The sequence below is a fragment of the Anoplopoma fimbria genome, chromosome 10, assembly GCF_027596085.1.
Source record: "Anoplopoma fimbria isolate UVic2021 breed Golden Eagle Sablefish chromosome 10, Afim_UVic_2022, whole genome shotgun sequence".
Taxonomy (NCBI): Eukaryota; Metazoa; Chordata; class Actinopteri; order Perciformes; family Anoplopomatidae; genus Anoplopoma; species Anoplopoma fimbria.
The window spans coordinates 21,956,322-21,978,918 of record NC_072458.1 but is presented as its reverse complement, the minus strand read 5'-3'; the positions used below and the strand labels follow the sequence as shown (position 1 = coordinate 21,978,918).

Below are 22,597 nucleotides of genomic sequence, written 5' to 3'. Positions count from 1 at the left end.
CTTTCGTAATAGGAAGACAGGGTTTTTCCTTTCTTCGAAACTGAAGTTAAGTTTGACAGAAAGTATATTTTTCTGCAGATTTAACTAATGACCCCTGTGACCTCCTCCCTGCCTACTCAGCTGACCCTTATTGGCTCATCAAGATGACTAAAAATTGAATAAACGTCAGTTTCTGTTAGAGCTAAGTCGTCTCGGTGTTCAAACCAATCTAAAACAACAAAGCAGAACAGCTGCTGAAATAGGAATCTGTCACCACAAAATGCTTCAAACTCTCTCCTCTGATCAGAAGAGTCTGTTCCTCCTGCTGGAATGAAGAGGTGCAGCTGTGAGCCCAGTGGTGCAGACACGTCACATCACTCTCACTCCCATGTTCACCTCAAGTTTGAGAGGAACTTTATAATTAGTGTCGGGAAATCACAAAAGGGTTATCAGGTTGTCCAAAATAAAATTGGATCAGAGGATTCTTCTCTTTGCTCATGAACCCCCATGCTGCACTAAAGCAACTTTTTTTGAGCCAGTTAGACTTTTTTCTCAGGAACATCTAGGTGTGAAAAAAAACACGTCTAATTGACATGTCTCTCTTTGTAAGAAGTGGTGAATCTCTGACATCAGGTAGGACAAATTATTCTTCTGACCTCAGTTTATCTGCAGCCTAGTTCTAAACGTCTAATTAGGTTTCATGAAAACACCTGTAACACCGTTCATATTGTTCTCTCTAAAGGTTGTATTGTAAACCCCTTTGTTAAATAGACATTCACTCACACATGCTTTGTGTTTAAGGCATTTAAACACTTTGAATGCACATTTTCTAAACATCTATCTAATTCATTAAGCCTACTCTGTGTATGTTTTAAAGTCAAATGAAGTTTGAATGGTGCTATACCTACAGGAGCATCCATCACTGTTTTATGATCTCAAGGTTTCCTTCTTTTTAATCCTCTGGAGTTCACATTTATCTTCCTGATGGTTCAGTGGTGTCATTCCAGTTATTTCCCTTAATTCCAAAGTTACTATTGTCATTCATTCAACGTTACTTCCCTGACTAATAACTCGAGTAACAATCATCAGATTTGCACGTCATAATATAACACGTCCATCACTGTGATACGTACTCGTGCTATGGTATGTTTCATCACTAAATATTCCAAAAACATACGACCTCCAAGGTTGTTGATTAGTAAGCAAATGCGTTATGCAAAGGCTGACTCATGCTTTAACAATGCACCATAATGCATTAGTTTTCAGGACTGCGATTGTTACATAAGTGCTGGTATCAACAAATGCAAATATGTTTTTGAAGTCATCAATCTGTGACTCATTTTGTAACCACTTTGTCCCTAAAACTTAAGGGACACATTCCATATCCTCAGTGGGTGAGTCGCATGCCTAATAATACAAATACAAAATATGGAGAATTAATTACTATCAGCATAAGTTCTCAGTTTCTGTTCTTCTTCTGTTCTGTGCCCGATTTATTAAAAATGAATCTATTAAAAATAAATCGGGCACAGAACATCTCTTATGAAGAGAAGCACTGTGACCCTGATCTGTTCCTTCAAGTGTGTAAACCTCGTGGTTAATCCAAATTACCAAAATGTATCAATATAATCCAAAATAATTAAAGGAAAGTTTATTGAATGAGTTAAAAGTAAGCTTCATCACCCAAAATGCATTTTTTTTTGCAGTGTCAAATAGCCATTATACTTGACAAAGTACTGATATAACTGAAAGAATAAGCAGCTATTTAAACGTCTTCATAAAAATTGAAAAAATGCTGGAACTGCATATTACTGCACATAAGTTGTTGCTTGTTATGTAACCATGCGTAAGAAAGTCCGTTGTAACGCTAGGTTGTAACGCTAGGTTGTAACGCTAGGTTGTAACGCTCACAGGCATTTTTTATTTGCAATATAAGGTGCCATCTCAACCTACTTAAATGAGCAAATGTGATTAACAAATAGGAGGCTGGAACCAGGCAAGCTTTATTGGTTTTAGACTTAACAAAACACTGCTGGCAGATAAAAATCACACTCCTGCTAATAGCACGTTTGCAGAAATGATAAAAAACAATGAAAGTTACATGAGTTGTTATGGTCGGTTTTGGACAGGTACTGAGTCAGTCAAATGTCATTAGACTCATATATGGCCATGTAAACTTCAGTTTGTTCAGTAATATTTACACCATAATCACAGTTTGAAGAAATGTCAGCATTTGAGGAAAGAAAGTTAACATTTCAAAAAAAGCGGTTCGCTGCATCAGAGCTCTACATCTCTGCTGTGATGTCCTCAGAAACACTGATGGTTCAGATTTATTTGCATCATAAAATGGAAAACAACTCCTCAGAAGTCAGCTACATAAATATATCTGGTGTGTGTGTGTGTGTGTGTGTGTGTGTGTGTGTGTGTGTGTGTGTGTGTGTGTGTGTGTGTGTGTGTGTGTGTGTGTGTGTGTGTGTTTGTTTGCTCACTACACAGCATGAATGCTCAGCTTTGGCAATTAAAATAAACATCTCAAAACATCAGCAAAAAGCTCTCATACTTAGCTGCTAAATTATTTCCTATTTAATTTCCACATAGCAAATATTCATAAAAGATGCTAACACCGCAGTTAATTTGCTACACTGTTGTCTTCTTAACAGTACCACAGGTCGTAAGCACATCCCTTCCATCCTGTCGGTCTAAAAATGGCTACAAACAATGCCCTATGCTGGGCACGATTGTTAATATGCTACAAAAACAAGCAATCTTTTTGTTTGTCTTTAAGTCACTGTGCAACATGAGAACTTCAATGGGAGTCAAACTGAAAATCCCCTTTTGATATTGTCATTTTTTTTTGTGCGTAGAAAATCTTACCCATCACTATCATACTCATGCAAAAGTATGTGGACACCCCTTACTGTTTTGTGGTGACTGTTGCTGGATACCCGGAGCTATATGACACTTCCAACCCATGTCACCATGACCTGAACGGAACAGAGCAGGCCTGGAGGCAAATTGTCTTCGTTAATTTAAGCAAGTTCTTGGTTTGTGGCAACTTTAGCATTTACTCGTTTTTTTAAGTTGCCTAGCAACAAGAAGAATAGAAGATGTAGGAAACTGCGAAAAGATTCATGGTCTGATCAGGTTTTTCAACCCAAAAAATCCAATCTGGGCCTTATAATTTTACATGACTTCCTGCCATGGCCTGAACCATAAACATGGGTCATTTGAAGCTCCCTCCCCAAAAATCAATATATTTATTTTGTGAGTCTTGTATGTGAGACCTCAGACACTGGAAAGTGACCAAACTATTCATTGCACCAGCACAACTCCCAGGTATTTCCAATCACATTTCTGACATTCACATTCATTTCTCCTCTCATCACCAGACAAATGATCGTTCACCCCTGAAATTGTCTGGACCCAAAAGATATTTGTGAAAAGATGTAGAATCCTACTCCAATTAACGGCAGCTGAGCTACCTACATGAATAATAGATTAAACCAGGAGGTAAATTGGAACGCAAAGCCATCTGTCACAACGCACTCAGGTTTTCAGTTTGTCTCCCATGTAAGCTCGTGTTCATCAAAGTGCCACGTCGTACTCCCATCTATTCTCTGTTTAAATCCTATATCTTCTAATGTAAAACCAGGAAGAGTTGGATTCCATTTCAAATCTGTCAGTTCAGGAAGCACGTCGTCATTCAAATAAACACTTCAAAAAGGGTCAGGGATAATGTCTACATGACAAGTTTGCATGAAAATATACCTTAAACGTTCTCCTGACATTATACCATTATTATCACATGTGTTGTACTCAGTCACGTCTAAAGCTAAGTCTGATTTCATTATATTCCCTGAACTGAATGGATTCAAATGGAGTGCAATCTGAACCTGGCTTTCAGAGGTCTGGTTTTCTTATATCATTATTTACATGCTTAAGAAATTAAATTCTCACGTCCATGGCAACAGCATCTCCAAGGCAGCCATTTTGATTGTGCCAGGGGTGATCGCCGTGGAAACAGGCGGTCCCTGATCGGTCAACGCTTACGTTGCAGAAACCTCCCGAAGCTCCCGCAGAAGCTTTCCCACTGTGCTCGGCACTTTGAAGAGTCTCTCTCTCAGTTAGGTCTTCTGTTTCACCCCACAAAATGTTGAACATTCATCCCCAAAGCTTTCCTCTCAAAATACAAACAGCTTAGAAAATTCAATACCTAAAACACCTAAACGCACTGTGATATTTACACCCCTCAACCGGCATACGGGATTAAGATTTTGAAACATTTGTTTCAGCATGAGAGGAAAGAAGAATTTCTATACAGTTGCAGTTTAGACCTCTATGCATATACAATTTACCTTTGATTTTGTATATAATAGTTGTAATTGTGGGTCATGGTACATGGGCAAAAGTTGTAAGCAATACGGATTATTAACAATAAGGACATTCTCTATCATATTGGCATGTTTCTTTTCAAATATAGTTTGTCATGGACATGGTCGGGAAGTAATAGGTGGTGTTAAGTGTCATTTACGAAATCAATTCAATTGTAAATTACAATTATAGTTACTGACTAAACTTGTTGTTACACAATATTGAGTTGGGCTAAACACTTTGTTTATAAAACATGTTCAGTTTATGAGCAATTCATATTTGTATGTACATATAGTTTTTGGCACACAAATTAAATACATAAATATAATTAAATAAATACAAATAAGACATAGATTTGGACATGTTCCATATATCAAAATGTGTATTTACGTGGCAACCCTGTCTCCAAAAAATGATGCTCCAATTCAAATACAATTTAAAGTAAAACATATTTTTCCCAGAATTACAATTACAGTTTTAAACACGTGGTTAACATTGTGAATTGAAAGAAAACAAAAATCCAACTAAACTAATTGGTTATGTAAAGGCTACAAAACCACTTAGTTCTAGGTTTAGTCAAAGATCATGGTTTGTCTTAAAATAAGCATGTTTGTTTCATAACTGAGGTTATCTATGTGACATCCCCTTGAGGACTTTGATTTGCCCTGTATTTGTGATATGATGAAAATAAATGTACTTTTCAGCAGACCAGGCTGGATTAATATCAATCTACTTTGGATTTTTAATGGATTTTTGGTGTTTTCATTGGGTTGCTCTCATGGTTTCAACATTTATTTAGAAAGTATTAAAAAGTATGAATATGTAATGAAGTTACCTTCCCAACCATGTCAATGGAATGACAAAAAAACACTGTATTATCAAAGCAGGTATGTTTAGTCCTTGTTTGGTGAAAAAGGATAACACATTTGTAGGCAGATATACCGTCTCACTTTTGTGTTCGTTTTGTGAATGGACAGAGTTTTGGATGTGATTCAACTTCCTGTTTCCTGTGCTGCTTCACCCTGTTGCCTGTGTATCACGGCCCTGGTGATGAATGTACCCGTCAGAAACCCCACAAACGTCTTGTTGCTACTAATCATCGTATCCCTCACTCCTCCCCTCCCATGTTCCCTCCCGGCGTGTTGAAAGTTTTGTTAAGTGTCTGTCTTCGTCTCGGCACCAGCAGTGAGTCATCCCTCCGCCCACCTGCTTCACCTCCCCCACTCCCCTCTTTTTACGTTCCTCCTCTCTCCTCTTTTTCATCTCCTTAAACCTCCCTCCTTCATCCACTCTGCTGCATCCCTCCTCCCACACACTTCCAAGATACAGGATTTGTGTTTGTGTGTGTGTTGTTGTCTTGTGGTGTGTAAGAGCCGTAACAGAGCCAAACTAATCCCCCCCCCCCCCCCAGTGGTGTTTTCCCTCCCTCCTTCTCTGCGTATGTAGCCTAGCATGGCGAGGCGCTCATTCGCATGTGCGAGTGATAGCGGGGAGGCAGCACGGCTGAGGGCGGCACACCCATGGGCAGGGAGTGGGGCGGTGGCCCGCTCGGGTGGGGGTGGGGGTGGGGGTGGGGGTGAGGGTGAGGGTGGCCTTGGGCATGGGAGGCTCGGGGAAGGGTGGAGGTGTGGGCCAGGTGGAGGGGGTGTGGGTAGGAGGAGGAGGTGGAGGAGGAGGAGGCCGGCTGGATCTGGTAGCTGGCCGCCGATGAAGGTCCAGAAGAAGAGGGCGTCGCCTGGGAGCTGCTGCCCCCCTTGGGTTGCGCCTGCGAAGGTGGAGTCTGGTTGAGCTGGATGGAGATGTCGGAGGAGACTTCGGAGGCGCTGCGGCCCCGCTGCGGTGGAGGCCAGGAGTCTGGATGGAGGAACTGGCCGCTGTAGTCGCTGCATTCGGACATGCGGGGGCGGTATAGGGCGGGATGAGGCCTGTACAACTCCTCCTCCGCATAACGCTTCATGAAGAGGTAGACGGACATCACCCCTGCACCCTGGGACACATTATACACAGATATGGTTACTGCAACGTCATGTACAGCATGAGTCTCCTAAGTACAAGTCCTGTGGAGTTACTCTTTAAAGCAAAAATAATAATCACAACCCAATTCACAAAAGGCCTTATCGAATTTCTTCATAAATGAATGTTTCTGACCATTTAACTGCTACTTTATTTCGTTTTATGCATATGTTATTGAAAACACATGTTAAATACATAAATGGGATCAAATAAATGCATTTTGACGAGTTAACAAGCTTGTATTTTTTAAAACAAGCAGAATGTATGCTAGCTTTTCATATTGGATTCACTGTTATAAGTTGGCTACAATTATCAGAACAATGTGAACATTCCTGCTCCCTCATGTGGCTCAAAGATGTACTGCAGAAAGAAATGTTAAATAAAAGACTATGGAAGAAATTTTGCAATACCGTAGTACAAAGGGAAAAAACATAAATGCAACTTTTGATGTAATTTGTTACATTTACAGTTTGCAAAAAGATCAACAACAGAAATGTTTTCACAAAATGACCAAAAGACTGCGTTATTTCAGTCAAAGACAACAAGCTGGAGCACTTTGTGGTAAATTCATATATATCTGTGAATTTACATGACATATTTTCATAATGTATGTGATGGCTCAAACTATGAAAGAAAGTTAAGAATTTGTGAAGAGCATGACATTGTGTGCAAGTGGTTCCCTTGTAATATGCTTGAATGAAAGATAAATTATAATCTGTTGTTAACAAACTAATTGTTGTGAAAAAAGCTAACTGTCATTCAAGAATTGAGCCAAAGCAAATATGCAAAATGGTAAATACGTTAAGAGGATTTTGAAGTCCTGGAAATAGTCTGGGTTCTTGTGTGTGCTTTCCATTTTTTATAATTTATTTTCAGTTTTCATTTCATGCACTGATGGGGTATCTCTGTCTGACAAAACATGCAATACTCTCTTATGCTCTCATTTGGTTTTATGTTTTATTACTATGTATATTAGTATATTGGCAGCATATTGAGAAGTAGCATGGTTGGATTCCCCACTAGGGAACATAACGTTGTCTTCGTTAAAAGAAATGGCAGATGTTTTCAAATGGAATAAATAGATCCACCCCATTACCTACTGGATCAAATATGCTTGTAATTGTACATTTGATAGAAGCTCTGGTTTTGTAGTTTTTTTTAAAGACAATCATTCAAATAAAGTGGATTTGCTTGATAAATAAATCCATAAAACAGTAATGAGAGTTGAGAGCTATTCCCGCTAATAACAAAGTCATCATTAGATAATCAAAATGAGCTACAGACTTCTCAGCCAATTCCCTGTTGCAAAAATATTTTAGAAAACATCAAAATCATATTCCCTAAACTGTAACACACATCAGGAGGGGGGGGGGGGAATTAAATAAATCCATAAAGATTTTTTGCAGAGCGTTGACAAAAAGGCTTGGCTCTCCGCGGTGGAATGAACCATTATCAAAAAATGTATTCATGTTCTCACCCGGGCATCTGCCGAGCATTCACAGCTCATACACTATTCATTCATTCATCGTCGCTACAACCGCCCGAAACCTTAGACGCTGAGGAATGTGTTTGTGTGTATGAGTGTGTGTGTGTGTGTGTGTGTGTGTGTGTGTGTGTGTGTGTGTGTGTGTGTGAGAAACATAGTATGTTTGTAAAAAAAATCCCATGTTACATAGCTACAGAACCGATTAGGAAAAGAGGGGAAGAGAGGGAAGGAGATACGAGGAGACAAGAGGAGACAGAAAGGATATAAAGTGAGGAGTACATGAGAGGAGGGAAGACACAAAGTCAAAGGAGGGAGAGAGAATATAAAAGAAGAGAGGAGATAAAAGAAGGTAAACAATAATAGAGGATTAGGGAAGGGAGAGTGACAGAAGATAAGACAGGTAGAGGACAAAAGAAAAAGAGGAGACTCTCAAGGTTGAGAAGAGGCTAGGAGTAGGGAGAGAAAATGATGTTGGATAAGAGAGGAGGAAACAAGAAAAGGAGACGAGAGAAAATGAGATACACAATGGAGAAGATATGAGGATAAAGAAGAAGAAATAAGACAGGAGTATGGGAGGAATGGAAAAGACAAGTAAGAGAAAAGATGAGTGTAAGAGTAAGAGCGACTTTATTCGCAAGGTAGAGGAGCAAAGAGAGGGAGAGAGAAAGAGATGCAAAGGGACAACAGAGAAGATAAAACAAGAAGAAATGGAGGATAAGCAGGAAATAAGAAATAGATAAGGACAATGAGTAGGGATGAGGACAAAGGGATTCAAAACAATTATTAAGACAGGAGAAAAGACACGAAATGAGAAGTACTTGAAATGTGAAGGACAAAAAAAGATAAAAGTTGAGTGACGAAATAAAGAACAGAAGATGGGAAGCAGATGTGAAAAGAGAAGAGAGTTAAATACGAGTCGACAGGAGAGAAAAAAGTAAAAAAAAAAGTAAAAGGGAATAGGAGATGAAAACAGGATTAGAGAGAAAGAAGAGAGAAGGGGAGAAATGCTACAAGACAATGAGGAGATACGACGAAAGGACAGAAGGCAAGAGGAGAACGGAGGAGATAAGACAAGAAGAAAAGAGAAGGGAAGTGACAAAAGAGGATTAAAGAAGCGAACATTAAAGAAAAACAAAGGGACAAGATAAAAGTAGAGGGCAGAGAGGAGGAGGATGAGGACTAAAGGATGGAGAAGATGGAGCAGCAGCGAGGAATATTCTGATGCAGATGAAGCTGAGCTGCGACGGAGCTGCTGCCCTCAAGTATTCTAGCTATTAACATGTATGAATATTGATGCAGGCTGGATGACGGGCTCCTACGCAGACACTTTTTTAATGTGTGTGTGTGTGTGTGTGTGTGTGTGTGTGTGTGTGTGTGTGTGTGTGTGTGTGTGTGTGTAAGCTGAATAAGTATGCATTCGGCAAGCTAGCACCACTTTGTGTGGTTGGTCCACATCCAAGCCAGATTTCACACAATCTATGTTCACACAATCGTGTGTGTGTGTGTGTGTGTGTGTGTGTGTGTGTGTTGTGTTTATTTCATTATTTATTCTAAATTACAGTAGCCATGATTATTTTCCTAATATCTGTTTCGCAGAGAAATGTTTAAATATTAATGGCGTTATATTTAAATCAGACTCTTTCTAATAAACAAACGCTTATTAGGTGAAATAATCGGTGCATTCAGTTCAACTTCAGTCTATGGAAGTCCCCTCTTTTAAAAGATACAGATATCACTCAAAAAAAGGAGGTTCAAAAATGTTTTTAAAATTTGTATTGAAAAGCAAATTTGAGGTAATATACTTGAAAAAAGACATACGAGGTAAATCTTCCATTTCATTTCTGTTTTTTTAAATGAGCAGAAACAGAGGTCCTCACTTGGTTGTAGTGGCGCGATAGTCCACTGTTGGTAATGTAGGAATGTATGTGTGTGTGCGTCTGTGCATATTATCTCTTTTGTCAGTTACATAGCGTCAGTAAATGTTAAGCATCAGTACCTATTAGTGTGAACCGCTCAGTGTGTGTCTGTGTGTGTTTACTTGAATACATCAGCAGAAGTGTGTGTGTGCACTTTGTCTACGTGCACATTCAGTGTGTAATCGCTTGCAGGTGTTGTGCATATACAGGCTGCAGTCTGTGTTTGTGTGCCTCCAGTAAACACCCAAATGTTTATGCATGACTACATCTGAGTGTGTGTGTGTGTGTGTGTGTGTGTGTGTGTGTGTGTGTGTGTGTGTGTGTGTGTGTGTGTGTGTGTGTGTGTTGTTCTTCGATTACCTCTTTCAGCAGGAAGGAGGAGGCGGCGAAAGCAAAGGACCAGCCGTAACGGTAGTGGAAGAACTGCTCTGCCTCTCTGGGTCGGTTCATCACCTCGTCATTAATACTGGAGATATACAAGACCAGTCCAACCACCAGACTGAGACCTGCACACACACAAACACACGAATCCATACTGTTATTACTGCAAATACAGAGGGTTTTACAGTGATCAACTTTCAACCCTTGTAAAAGGTGGCTTTAAAAAGTTTAATACAATCTCTATCCATGGTGCTGATCCTACTGATGGTCTCACTGGAATCATCCCAACCAACAACCAGACTAATTCAAGACCATGTCCTCACTACCTGTCTGCACTTTATATAAACTCTCCCCTGCAACCCACTGAGTATTGAGCTCTCCGGCTTGAGAGATGGAGTTCAACTCTAACACAGCTGTATATTCTTTTGGCAATAACACATGTATGTGTGGGTAATACTGTGCATGCAAGTGGATAAAGACGTAGTTTGCCATGAAACTTTCACCATCAACCCTTTTCACAGAAGACAGTTTGACCTCTGGAGAAGGTCAAAACATTTAATTATTTTAGTTTGCTCCATCTCTCACAAATGCTTTAACAGCTCTACAAACTATGCAAAACTAGGAAACCAGGATGTGCAAGGCTAATGTTGCATTACCCTTGTTACCCTGTCATACTAATCCCATTTGAATGGGCCTTTAGTCTCTTTGTATTTGTGTGTGTGTGTGTGTGTGTGTGTGTGTGTGTGTGTGTGTGTGTGTGTGTGTGTGTGTGTGTGTGTGTGTGTGTGTGTGTGTGTGTGTGTGTGTATTTTGAAAAGCTAATGATAACGTGTCCTCTTGGTACTGTAAATAGCTGAGAAAACCCCAACAACAGGCTGTGCTGTGGTACAGAGATAAACGAGGACAGCTACACACACACACACACACACACACACACACACACACACACACACACACACACACACACACACACACACACACACACACATACATTGACAGGCCCTTGCGCTTGTGGTCAAAGAAAACAGTGCACACAATAAGAACCCACATAAATACAGATAAACACTAAAGTATATAAATCCTCGCTGACTTTAGCGTGCACACACACACACACACACACACACACACTGAACCCTCATTAGCAGTGTGTGTGTGCTTCCTCTCCTGTCGAGCGACTAACCGCTGCAGCTGACCTCAAAAATCCTCCAGCAGTGAAACTCTGACACACTAAACACAGCAAAGATGCTTCTCTGTTAAAGTCACCTCACTGCCATACCACTGTGATGATAGCATACAGCACTAAGTTAAACAGGAATTAAATAATTAAACACTAGCCAACACGGACTTTCATTTTAAACTATGTTAAGCCGGCTTTAGTCTTTTGCGTCAGGGTGTCTCAGAGGCTCTGTGGAGCGGCTGTGCTCCTCCTGAAAAATGTAGCTCATGTCGGAGCGGCAGAGATACAACATGTTAACACAACAACAGTGAATGGTCGGCTTTTACTGCTTTTGGGCTGCACTTAAAGAAATACTTTTTTTTCCCCATCCTAGTAAACCTAAGAATTATATGTTGTCATCGAGCAGAACTATTTCCGGTGCAAACATTCCCTCGAGGCTTGTCGCTCTCTAATATGAACTGAAAGAGAGAATGTAAACACAGTTAGAAAAAGCAACGACCCCTGCTGTAATGTTTGATGGAATGAAAATCTTTTAAATCTCACATTTCACACAACAGTTGCGCTGTCTGAACCGGTGCATGTCTCAGCTCCATGTCACCGGTGTTTAGTTAGGCTTCAAGTCTAGCAGAGCAGCTGAGAGGAGGTGATGCACTCAGCTATGTCATCACCAGGCGACAACCTCTGGGTCTGCCGAGAGAAGCCACTGCGGAAATGTCTTAAAACCTGCATCATCTCTACTGTCCACCAGGGGGCGACTCCTCTGGTTGTATAGAAGTCTATGAGAAAATGACTCTACTTCTCTCTTGATTTATTCCCTCAGTAAACATTGTAAACATGAGTTTATGGTCTCAATCTCTAGTTTCAAGTCTTCTTCAATACAGCATGATGTTCATTTAGTAAATGATGCTCCATTTAGAGTCAAACAGACCATAAAGCAGGGTATGCTTTAGGGCGGGGCTTACTGTGATTGACAGGTTGCATCCGCTACCAGAGCTGCTTTCTAAATGTGGTAACTTCCGTTCATTGGCTGGGAAAAAAACTACACGGTAACGGCCTTATTCCAAGATGGCGACGGTGAAATCTCCAAACTTGAGGCTTCAAAACAGCAGTCCACAATCCAATGGAAGAGGTTACGACGACTACGTCCACTTCATATATACAGTCTATGGTTATCACTAGTCAGCATGTCGCCATTGGCACTATAAAACAAAAAATAAAAGGTGTTTTGAGGTTGATTTACTGGAAACACGAGAGGTCCCTGAGCATGCAGCCATTAAAGAGCACCCAAAATATTATGTATTGTTGCTGCAGCGAAATGAGAGATTAGCCGTGGACAGACACACTCACGCACACACTCACGTACACACACACACGACTGAACTCATGATCTTCCTGGCAGGGAAAATTCCAAATTGCCTCTTTCTTCAGTAGCTAATGTTGCAGTGATGGAGGAAGCAGATGCTACAGGAGCGTTTTTTTTCAAAATAAATGCTGTTTAAGGAGTTGTTGCTTCTGTAAGTCAACTTCAAACAACCTTTACAGCTGCGTCTGTGTCATCTATATTGGCCACCATCTTTGTGGCCATTTTTCAGTCACTTTATTGAATGTAGGAAGGCAGTTACGGCAGTTGAAGGAAGAAAATGTCTCCCTCCTAATCAAACCTACATAACTCTATGCCTACAATATTTGAAGCGCAATAAATCGGCGATGTAAGAGGAGCACTTGAGAGGTGTAGAACCAGACGTTATGATTGACCAGTCAGAACCAATGAATAAATCTGAATTCTGATCAGTGTGAAAAGGACAAATCACAAAGAATCTGATTTTTCCAATTTCTGAATAGCGCCTCTTTTATATGCGGTCCTTGAATCAGACACAGGTTGGATTTTCTGCAACGCGACCTTCAGCCAGAGCAGTAACATCAGATTTAATGCCACTTTTACGTCACACTAGATCGACATTAGTAACAATTCTGGGCTGTGAATCCATCCACGTAAACATCCCACCATGAAATAAAACCGTAATGACGTCTTTGTTATTGTTCTTTTGCACGTGACTCACTGATATCTGATATTGGCCACATTTAAAAAAAAAAAACAACATGAAAGATCTGAGCAATAAATCCAAATTGACTGCTTGTGCTTGCAGTGTGAACGTTGCCTTAGGCCTTACTTCTTAATACAGACATGCACAGACTCTCCACGATCCGCCCGCAGTCGAACACCATCAACAAGAACTAGAGGCTATAACAAACAGAGAACCTTTATGTGAAAACAGATTAGCGTCGCACCATCTGGGCCTGATTGGAAATACCTGTTCAATGAGCGAAACTGTTTTTGGAGTCGCAGCTGTGTAAAATGGGACTAATCAAAGCAGGAGACGCATACACTTTGAGGAGGCACGCAGGGGAGATTTGTTGGATGTTTTCTGTTTGTTGAGACGCCTCGAGGAAACCAGGCAGAGGATAGACAGAACAACGAAGCTGCAGTTACATTCATATACTGTGACATTTCAATATGGACACATTTCTGTTTTACTGCTTTTTATCCAGACATATTGACACACTGAAGAAGACTGAAGTCATTCAGCAGATTACTAAAAAAGCTTTCAGATTTCCTGGAACAAATCTAAATCTTTGCACAGGAAGTATTGTCATTTACGATTCTGGAGAAACAAAGGAAGAAGAAGTAGGACAGCTCTCAGCCTTGACACAAGTAACCAATGCTAACAATATTTGGCACAACATGAGAGTTTGAATGTATTTTGTCTTAAATTTTAGACACTTCACTGAGCACTTTACATAATTATCTCCCCAAATGTTTTTGGTTTGGTTTGTTGGTTTCTCTGTCTGTCTCTCAATTTTCCTCTTACTTGTTGGAATGGTAACCTTTAATGGTAGCTTGATTCTATCTATGTCTATCTAACAAGATCATATCATGCCATATCACATGTAAAAATATATTTCTTTAAGGCTTCAAGTAACATGTTTGAGTCCGGAAAACCAGACCAATCAGCTTCCATTCCTTTTTGACAGAATGCCAGACAATGAAAGAACGTTATAGGCATGAAAAGAAAAATATAGTGATTTGCACATCCTGTTTGTTTGACAGGTGATCTCTGGTGCAGTGCAGAAAGAGTCTGATATTAAAAAAAACATTTGTCAATCTCTCATTTTATGTTTTAACAGTCGTTTCTTTTATTCTAAATATGGAGAGTAAGTCAACTGTGACATTGTGAAAAAGGGGGAGACGTGAGACTGAATTGTAATTCCCTTTTATGGCCAACAGATGGCAGCCTTGAGGCTTAATGTTCATCTCCGCCGTCTTGTGTGGACACCACATGAGTGGGAACGTGAACACACACACACACACACACACACACACACACACACACACACACACACACACACACACATTCACAGAGGCAGAGGGGGGTAAAAGAGACAGAGTTGTAGGAGAGATGTAGCTGGAGGAAGGACAGACAGGAGAAATGGGAGGAAACAGCTGGTCCACAGCCACCATGTTGTAACCTCGGGGTGCTTGTGACTGACGGGAAGCTTTCATGACAAAAACACACACATGCTGACTGAGACAAACACCTTTTTTGCTGCAAAATCATTCTTGAATAGCACTGATTTCAGTGTTTTTCTCTGACTCCCCTACTGTGTGGGAAATAATTGCAGCGCTGCCTTTGAAAAACATTCTGTTTCTACGGTAAACAACAAGTATGGAGTGGAGCGTTGTCGTTTTGCTGCTTCTGAGGTGAAAATGGCAGCCATCGATTTCTGGGCTCAGACAGTTCTGTGTGATGGTTCTGAGCACAAAGAAAGAACTATTTCTGACAGACAAAGAGTGCTCAGCAATTACAAAAAAAATTACTTTTCTGATTCTGTTTCGCACATCTTTTCTCCAAAAAAAGAGAATTATGATTTCACAACTTTGTAAGATGCCGTTTTTTTTTCTTCAGAAAAACATCATGTCAATTTGTAACTTTATCCACACTCATACATTTGCTTTTTTGTCTTTGCCTGCTCGGGTCCTGCTATTAAAGCTTAGCTATTAGCTAACTCTGTGACAATAAAGGACTTTCCATTGTTCCTCTTAAATAAACAGATACAATAAAATAAATAAGATAAATACTTATAAAATACAGATTAAGTCTTTTTAAAAATGACATTTCATATGTGAAAACAGCACGTGAAATGTGAAATCGTCCAAAAAACAGATTGACTATGTCTGTATGTAAATTGATATTGAATAACATTTGGAATACATGTTTTCAAGTATGAATCTGAAAATCACACGTGAATCAGATTTAATTAAATAGATGATATAATGAATTTTACACCAATAAATATATATGAACTAAAATATAAAACTTTAAAACATGTTGTTTGTTTATACCTTAGTTGACGAAGTGCTCTTTCAGGGTTTTCTGGGTATTTTATCTGCACACATATATTGATCTGTACATGCATGTCTTCGAGTTAATCTATGTATAAGCATGCATGTGTTTTTCTCCATCTTGGCTCGGTGACATTCCCATGACATCATGGTTGTCACGTCTGTCCAAGTGTCCAGTCAGCAGTCCACCATGCTAAGCTAGCATCTGTGAGGTAAAGCTCACTCATGCAAAAAAAAAAGGCTGAAACAGGAAGGTGATGTCATCCTGTCTGCTCAGAGAGAGAGAGAGAGAGAGAGAGAGAGACTAACAAGGTCCCGAAAAATCCCGACAACCACTTCATCAGCTGAACCGTCTGACCCTGCACTCGAGGTAACCGACCAGAAACGTCACCCAGCTGTCCCGCAGCGACACCGGGACATTATGTCACCCTGTTGGCTTCAGGGTCTCTCCTTCCCAACAGGACTCTGGTACAAATGAGACAGAAGGCGACGTGACAGAGCGAGAGAGTTTGTTTTGTTAAATGTTAATCCTCAGTGAAACAGGAAGATGGATTACAGGGATTACAGGTTCAAATGTACACCAGCACACAACGTCACGTCATTAGTTTTTAAGATCATTTACGTTTAGTGACCAGTTGTATTGTTGGGAATAAAGACTTCTTTCACATTTGTTTAAAGCAAGGCTTGTTTTTAAACCTTTAGTAAACTGGATTGACTCGTTTTGGAGCCAGCCTCAACTGGCCGAATGAGGAACTGCAGTTGATGGCACTTTTCTCAACACCGTTGTTTGCCGCTTCCTTACTCAACACCAAACTGGGAAGACCACTTCTTTATGGAGCTGGCTCTATATAAGGGGAAAATGTCATTTTATAACAGAAGAGGGTCTACCTTCAGACCCTCCATTGGAACCAATGGACCAACCAAAATAAATTTGCGAAGAGGTGTCACTCAAATGGGCATATTCTGTATTTTAATTTATTCTAATACGCTGGAAGATGAGTCTGTCCTTTTCTATATAATCTACCATGTGGGTCTATAAAAGTAATTAGTGTGATCAAACATTCCATCCGGTAACTTTCCACTCAGCTCTTAAATAGCGTTCAGCTACGTGAGTGGAGTGTAGTTAGACTGCACTGAAGGTTGGTGTCCAGTCCGCTCGCTGCAGTCAGATAATGTGACATGTTTGGTTCAGACCACAAAGGTGTCGTCCCGAAGAGAGCCCACCTCCTCATTACCAACTTTCTGATTGAAATGTCAAACTAAGTCTCCTTCCAGACTGTTTGGTTAAAGTTTGAACTTTCTTCTTCTTTTTTTTTTTAACCAAAAGCCTGCAGCGAAACATCAAATCACTGCTGCCCTGCAGCTTCCTCAGCAGAGAGCAATTATGTGGAATTAAATCCCGTTCACTGTTGAGCCAGCAGCCAGAACAAGGTGAGGTCTGACAAGCTGTCAGCTGGGAAAAGGAAACGAGAGCTGCAGAGTGAGTCTTCCATCCTCGTTTTATCATTAACCTTGAAGAATGTTGACTCTTAACAAGCTCGCTTCTCTGATTCTGCTCTGCTGCTTTTCCTCTTCTTATTTCAGCAGACAGGTGAGGGAGGAGTTTGACACTTTCACACAGGCCTCATACCATACGGCCTCTTGACTGTTTCTACAGTCCTGATGAACTGGAGTCCTGGGGCTTTCTCAAAGCTCCTGCAGCAATAGCTCTCTCCAACAAAATATATTAATAAATCAATTTGATTGATGTTTTGGAGAAAAACATACTGCTTTCAAATCAAGAAAGTATGCTAAATAGAAATTATGGTAAATCTTAATTAGACTTTCTTTTCATCTGATCACTCAAAGCGCTTTCCACTAGATGTCAACATTCACTCATTCACTCACATTCATACACTGAGTTTATGGGCTCAATCTTTAGTTTCAAGTCTTCTTCAATACAGCATGATGTTCACTTAATAAATTATGGTCACATTTAGAGTAAAGTAGACCATGAAGCAGTGATTCTTTAGGGCGGGGCTACTTTGTGACTGACAGGTCTCTAACACGGCGTTGTCCGGTCTGGGAGTTGTCCGTGTTTTCCTCTTTCAACTTTGACCCTTTCACAATGTGTTCTCACTTCATAAAAGTTCATCTTAACATTGTTGGTTGCCTATTAATGTCATATTTATCCAGCTGTTGTACTAAGCTCCTCCCTCTTCTGTCACTTCTGGTTGCAAAAAAACCAAGATGGCAACTGCTGAAATGCCGAACTGAGGCTTCAAAACCAACAAATCAATGGATGACGTCAAATGAATTATGCTCACTTCTTATATACAGTCTATGCTTCTAATGTTTTCTTTTTTAATCTACAGTCACACCCTGTTCAGTGTTTATACTATAAACCTTGTTTTTTGCACTTTGCACTGATTAAATGATTTTGTTGCATTACAATAGGATTACTGCAGCTGTTTGACTCTTTGCCAGATGCTGCAAAATCTTTGCACCCATAGCGTATATTGTGGTTATGTAACATGTGCAGCAGTGTATTTGCACTTGAACAAATACATCTGTTCTTCAAGGACAAACAGCAAAAAAGCTCAAGTGCTCCAAACTGTTCGTTCGAGTTGCTGCATAATGTAAAAAGAAAATACTTCTGCAACAAGGCCACAAACAGTCAGGGGACAGGGAGGTCCAAAAGCATTATGAGAAATTATAACCTTAGCCTTTCTTAAATCTGATACGCTGAACGCTTTACTTTAAGCCTTAATATCTGTAATAGCGGGACGAGTTTTAAGTCTTCACCATCATCGTGCCAAAGCCTGAAATCTAAAGCAAGCCGAGGAGAGTTCACGGTCGGGTTTAATTACTTGAACATAAACCTTTCAGAACGGCCCCAAAAAATATTCCTCACAGGAGTTGCTTCCATCTCATTAGTTGGATGGAGTTTCCTTGAATTTACTTTTGAATTCACTGAGCGAGTCGCATTCCTAGAAAATGTGTTTGTTCTCCGACCGCTGTGCTCTGAGGTTTGTCTCCCAGGCTGCTTTGCATTGACTGCAACACACAGCACAATAATTGAAGAATATGGAAACAAACCTTGACAAGAAAGGCCTGGGGTTGCTATTTTCTTCTACAAGAATATAACATGCAATGCAAACCTTGTTCTTGTGCACCAAAACAAGTTCTGTACGAGCCGAGAACAATCCCACTGCATGAACCAGACTCTCTGTGCCGGGCCAGAGGCCTCCTATGATCCCAGACTCTGTTTGTAGTGTGTGCACCGGTACCTGACAGTATGAAGAATATTCCGGAGACGAAGGCGAGGATGGTGCGCTGCGGTCGGATGTGTCCAATGTTGCTGATGACGAAGGCGGTGAAGACGAAGAGCAGGGAGACCATGGGGAAGGGAGTGGCAGTACGGACCATTTCTGGAGGACAGAGAGGATTGTGGGAAGGGGAAAGAAAAGGAGAGATATTATTAAAGCAAGATCATGCAGACACTAGCAGGGGAAACATTACTTTAGAATGGTGTTGCAGGATGCTGTGGCCAAAATCCAGTTTAAATTCTATTCTGGCTCGTTAATGACGGCTTTGTTAATGTAAGTCTGAAATGAAGCAATCATAAAAATAAAACTTAACAGTGAAAACATTCATAATTCAAAATCAACTTGTTTCTTCAGGTCTTTATTTTGTTAAAAATGTTGAACTCAAACACCTGAGCAAGTTTGATTTGCAAACTATGAATATTAAATTGGCCTGATTAAATGAATAGATTATGAGTCTGGACAAAACATTCTCACTCCCAACTCGTCAAATATCAATTCTTGGTCAGTGGCTCTACACTTCAAACTATTTCGTTTTAAGTTCCCCTCTAGCATCACTTTTGGACGTGTCAGGGACGTAGTGTTAGTTTGTAGTTTATTTATTTTATTAAAAAAGCATCAAGATGGCTAATTTGTGTATTTACAGTGTTTTCAACGTTACTTTGTCATGTCATCAAATTTGTTCTGCCTATTCTTACATCCAGCATGGCCGACCTTTGTATAACTATTCCTAATCACTAATCTTGTATTCATAATTATGAATTCATCTCCAGTATTTGCTGGTTTTTTTAGCTTTCTTATAGTGTCCACTAATTCCTGAAAGTAATATCTGACCGCTAAATGTTCATTTATGTTAACCAATCATCCATTATTGGAGCTTTTTGGCTCAAACAACATTGATAAGAGGCCTGAGACTGAATCAAAACTGAGAAGTAACCGGCTGTAAAACCAAAACAAGAAGCTGAAAGATCATAAAACGCTCTATAGATCTGAGAGGAACTAAAGACTCAAATTATAATTCTCAGTGGGTTTATCAATACAAGCTTTTCACATGATTATACATAATGAAAATATTGATCAATGCAGCTATAAAGGCGGACATATGTGTACTTCACATTGTGATGCATAACATAAAAGAATATTAAGTAGTTAATGGTATGCTATTGACACAATAATTATGTCTTCTCTGGTTGTCCTTTTTTCACAATATGTTCCAATATCCTCCACTGCATACTCATAACCTCCGGTCTACAGCAGCTCACTCAGCATGATTTATTCAACTACTTCTCCCACAGTGCTACTACGGTGTTAGGACTTGTGCGTCTACCTGAGGACATTTATCTGGCATTAAACGGACCAAATGTCTTCCCCCCGGTGTCTCCAACAACACTGTGTGCTCCACTTCAAAGAGACGGAGGCGGCGGCGGCGGGCGGAGCACTTTGAAGCCGGTTCAGAGTCAACATGTTAAATCATTAAAACAGCTCAGAGACTAAACGGCTCCGTGGGGAACTTCAGCGAGCTCTCCACATTAATTTACTGTTTGACCAAATAAGAGATATGTTCAGTGTACGCCGGGTTCTTCAAAATGAAATGGTTCTGCAAAGGTTCTCTGTCCAGCATTATTCAAAATGTCAACTTATCATGCAACCCTGGAGACAAAACTGGTTTCCACCGGGTGGAAATGCAGGTTTTTAATTTATTATTCTGGTGTTATCCGTGGAAGGTTAAGTTAGTTCTACTACCTAGTAAAATATTTGTTGGCAGGAGGAGACGAGCAAGATTAGATAATCAATGACCCACTATATGTCAAGTTCACTCCTGTCTTGTACTGTCAGTAGTGTATATATATTTTTTTTAACATGATTTTCCTTCCAGCACCTTGTAAATGTTTTACAGCCAGTTGAGCTCAAGAAGACATCAAGAACCTCACTGGAATTGTTCAAGAAATAAAGAATATTTCGACCACTTTTGGAGGTAAAAAAACAGCTATAACAGATGAACTTTTATTTAGTTTGACGTTAACTTTTTAAAAAAACTTTTATCTCACAAATAAGGTTTTTTGATTGCGAAACCAGAAGGTGAGGTTTCCTCCATTCAATGTTATTACCTTATTAAGCTAAAAACTAATAATAAAAACTGATAAATGTAGTTTATGCATGCATATGTCTCGTATGACCTTTAAATTCAACCTGACCAAAGAACTGTAAAAACGTGTTTTCTCTGCTTGGCATCATGTTTTGTATATCATATTTGGAAAACTTAAAATGTTAAATACCGACCGACTGTTTTACCATTAAATAAATTGCACTGCATTCTTTTCCTTCAAGGAAGAATCTTCTCTGAACGCATTTTTTTCATTTCAATTTTCATTTGATCTATTCTTCATGTGTATGTGTGGCCGTGACTCACTGAGTATGTTGGCTGTATTTTCTGTCGTGATCTCTATCTCTGGCTCGGTGAAATACTCCGACGCCACACATCTGCCCTTCTCTGGCCCTGAAACAGAGAGAGAGAGGAATCAGGGGAGGGATAGAGGAAGGAATAACACACACTGGAAAAGTAGAGAGATGAGTCGGAGGCGCTTGGGTCGTCTTTGGGTCACAAACACTCTGGAAATATTTGCTTATGGAAATAAAAATCTGAAGAAAACAAACCAAAAACAGAGATTAAAATAAACAGAGAAAGGGCAGACCAACTGAGAGACAAACAACAGAGATTTCGGAAAGGGCGAATGAAAAGAGAGGTGAGAGAGGATAGAGAGACCCCAAAAGAGATTATGATGGGGGAGAAAAAGGGAGACACAGAATGGAAGTGAGAGAAAAAGTGAGTTAGACGAAGAGACAGATGGAGGTCAGGAGGTTTCAGGAGAAAACAAGGTTTGAGCTGAGAGAGAGAAGAGCTGAATACAGACACAACAATTAACCTCAAACTGTAGGCAGAGAGATAGGACACACACACACACACACACACACACACACACACACACACACACACACACACACACACACACACACACACACACACACACACGCACACGGCCGTTCCAAATGCCACCAGCGTTTTCCTCCTCTGACCTTTTGTACCAGGCGTCAGACAACAGGGAAACACAAACATGGCCGCCTCCCCAGAGCAACACCGCCGTGACCCGAAACACAGAGACAGCTACTGCAATAAGGACACTTATTTGTATCCGTGGTGTCCTCCCTGATGCCGTGTGTGTGTGTGTGTGTGTGTGTGTGTGTGTGTGTGTGTGTGTGTGTGTGTGTTTGAATGCATGAATAAACACTTTTTTTGTATCTCTAAAGATAAAATTCAACCAGAGTGAAAAAGTTCAATTTAAACATAATCTGTGTCTGTAAATCAGCCGACATTAGATGTGATGTTGGGGTCAGGGGTTAGGGTAACAATGCTCATCTGATGCCAGTGACCCTCTGCTAAGCCCCGCCCCCCGGCTGCTACTCCGTCAAGCTGTCATAGTTACCATGGAGCCCACGCTGTCACTATGTACGCTTTATTTATTCACTGTAACAACCGTTAAAGAGAAAAGGCAGCATGTGTGTACAGTT

The 22,597-nt window shown here is 40.2% G+C and overlaps 1 protein-coding gene across 1 annotated transcript in view; it reads right to left on the bottom strand.

Annotated features, from left to right (window-relative positions):
• Positions 1-5,797: 5,797 nt before the first annotated feature.
• cacng7a (calcium channel, voltage-dependent, gamma subunit 7a) overlaps positions 5,798-22,597 on the bottom strand; it is a 31,392-nt gene continuing 14,592 nt past the window's right edge. The window contains exons 3-6 of the mRNA XM_054605583.1: positions 21,441-21,527; positions 18,995-19,135; positions 10,126-10,271; positions 5,798-6,337 (exon numbers count right to left, since the gene is read on the bottom strand). Of these exons, the coding sequence (XP_054461558.1) occupies positions 5,798-6,337; positions 10,126-10,271; positions 18,995-19,135; positions 21,441-21,527 (914 nt within the window). The remainder of the gene's footprint in view (positions 6,338-10,125; positions 10,272-18,994; positions 19,136-21,440; positions 21,528-22,597) is intronic.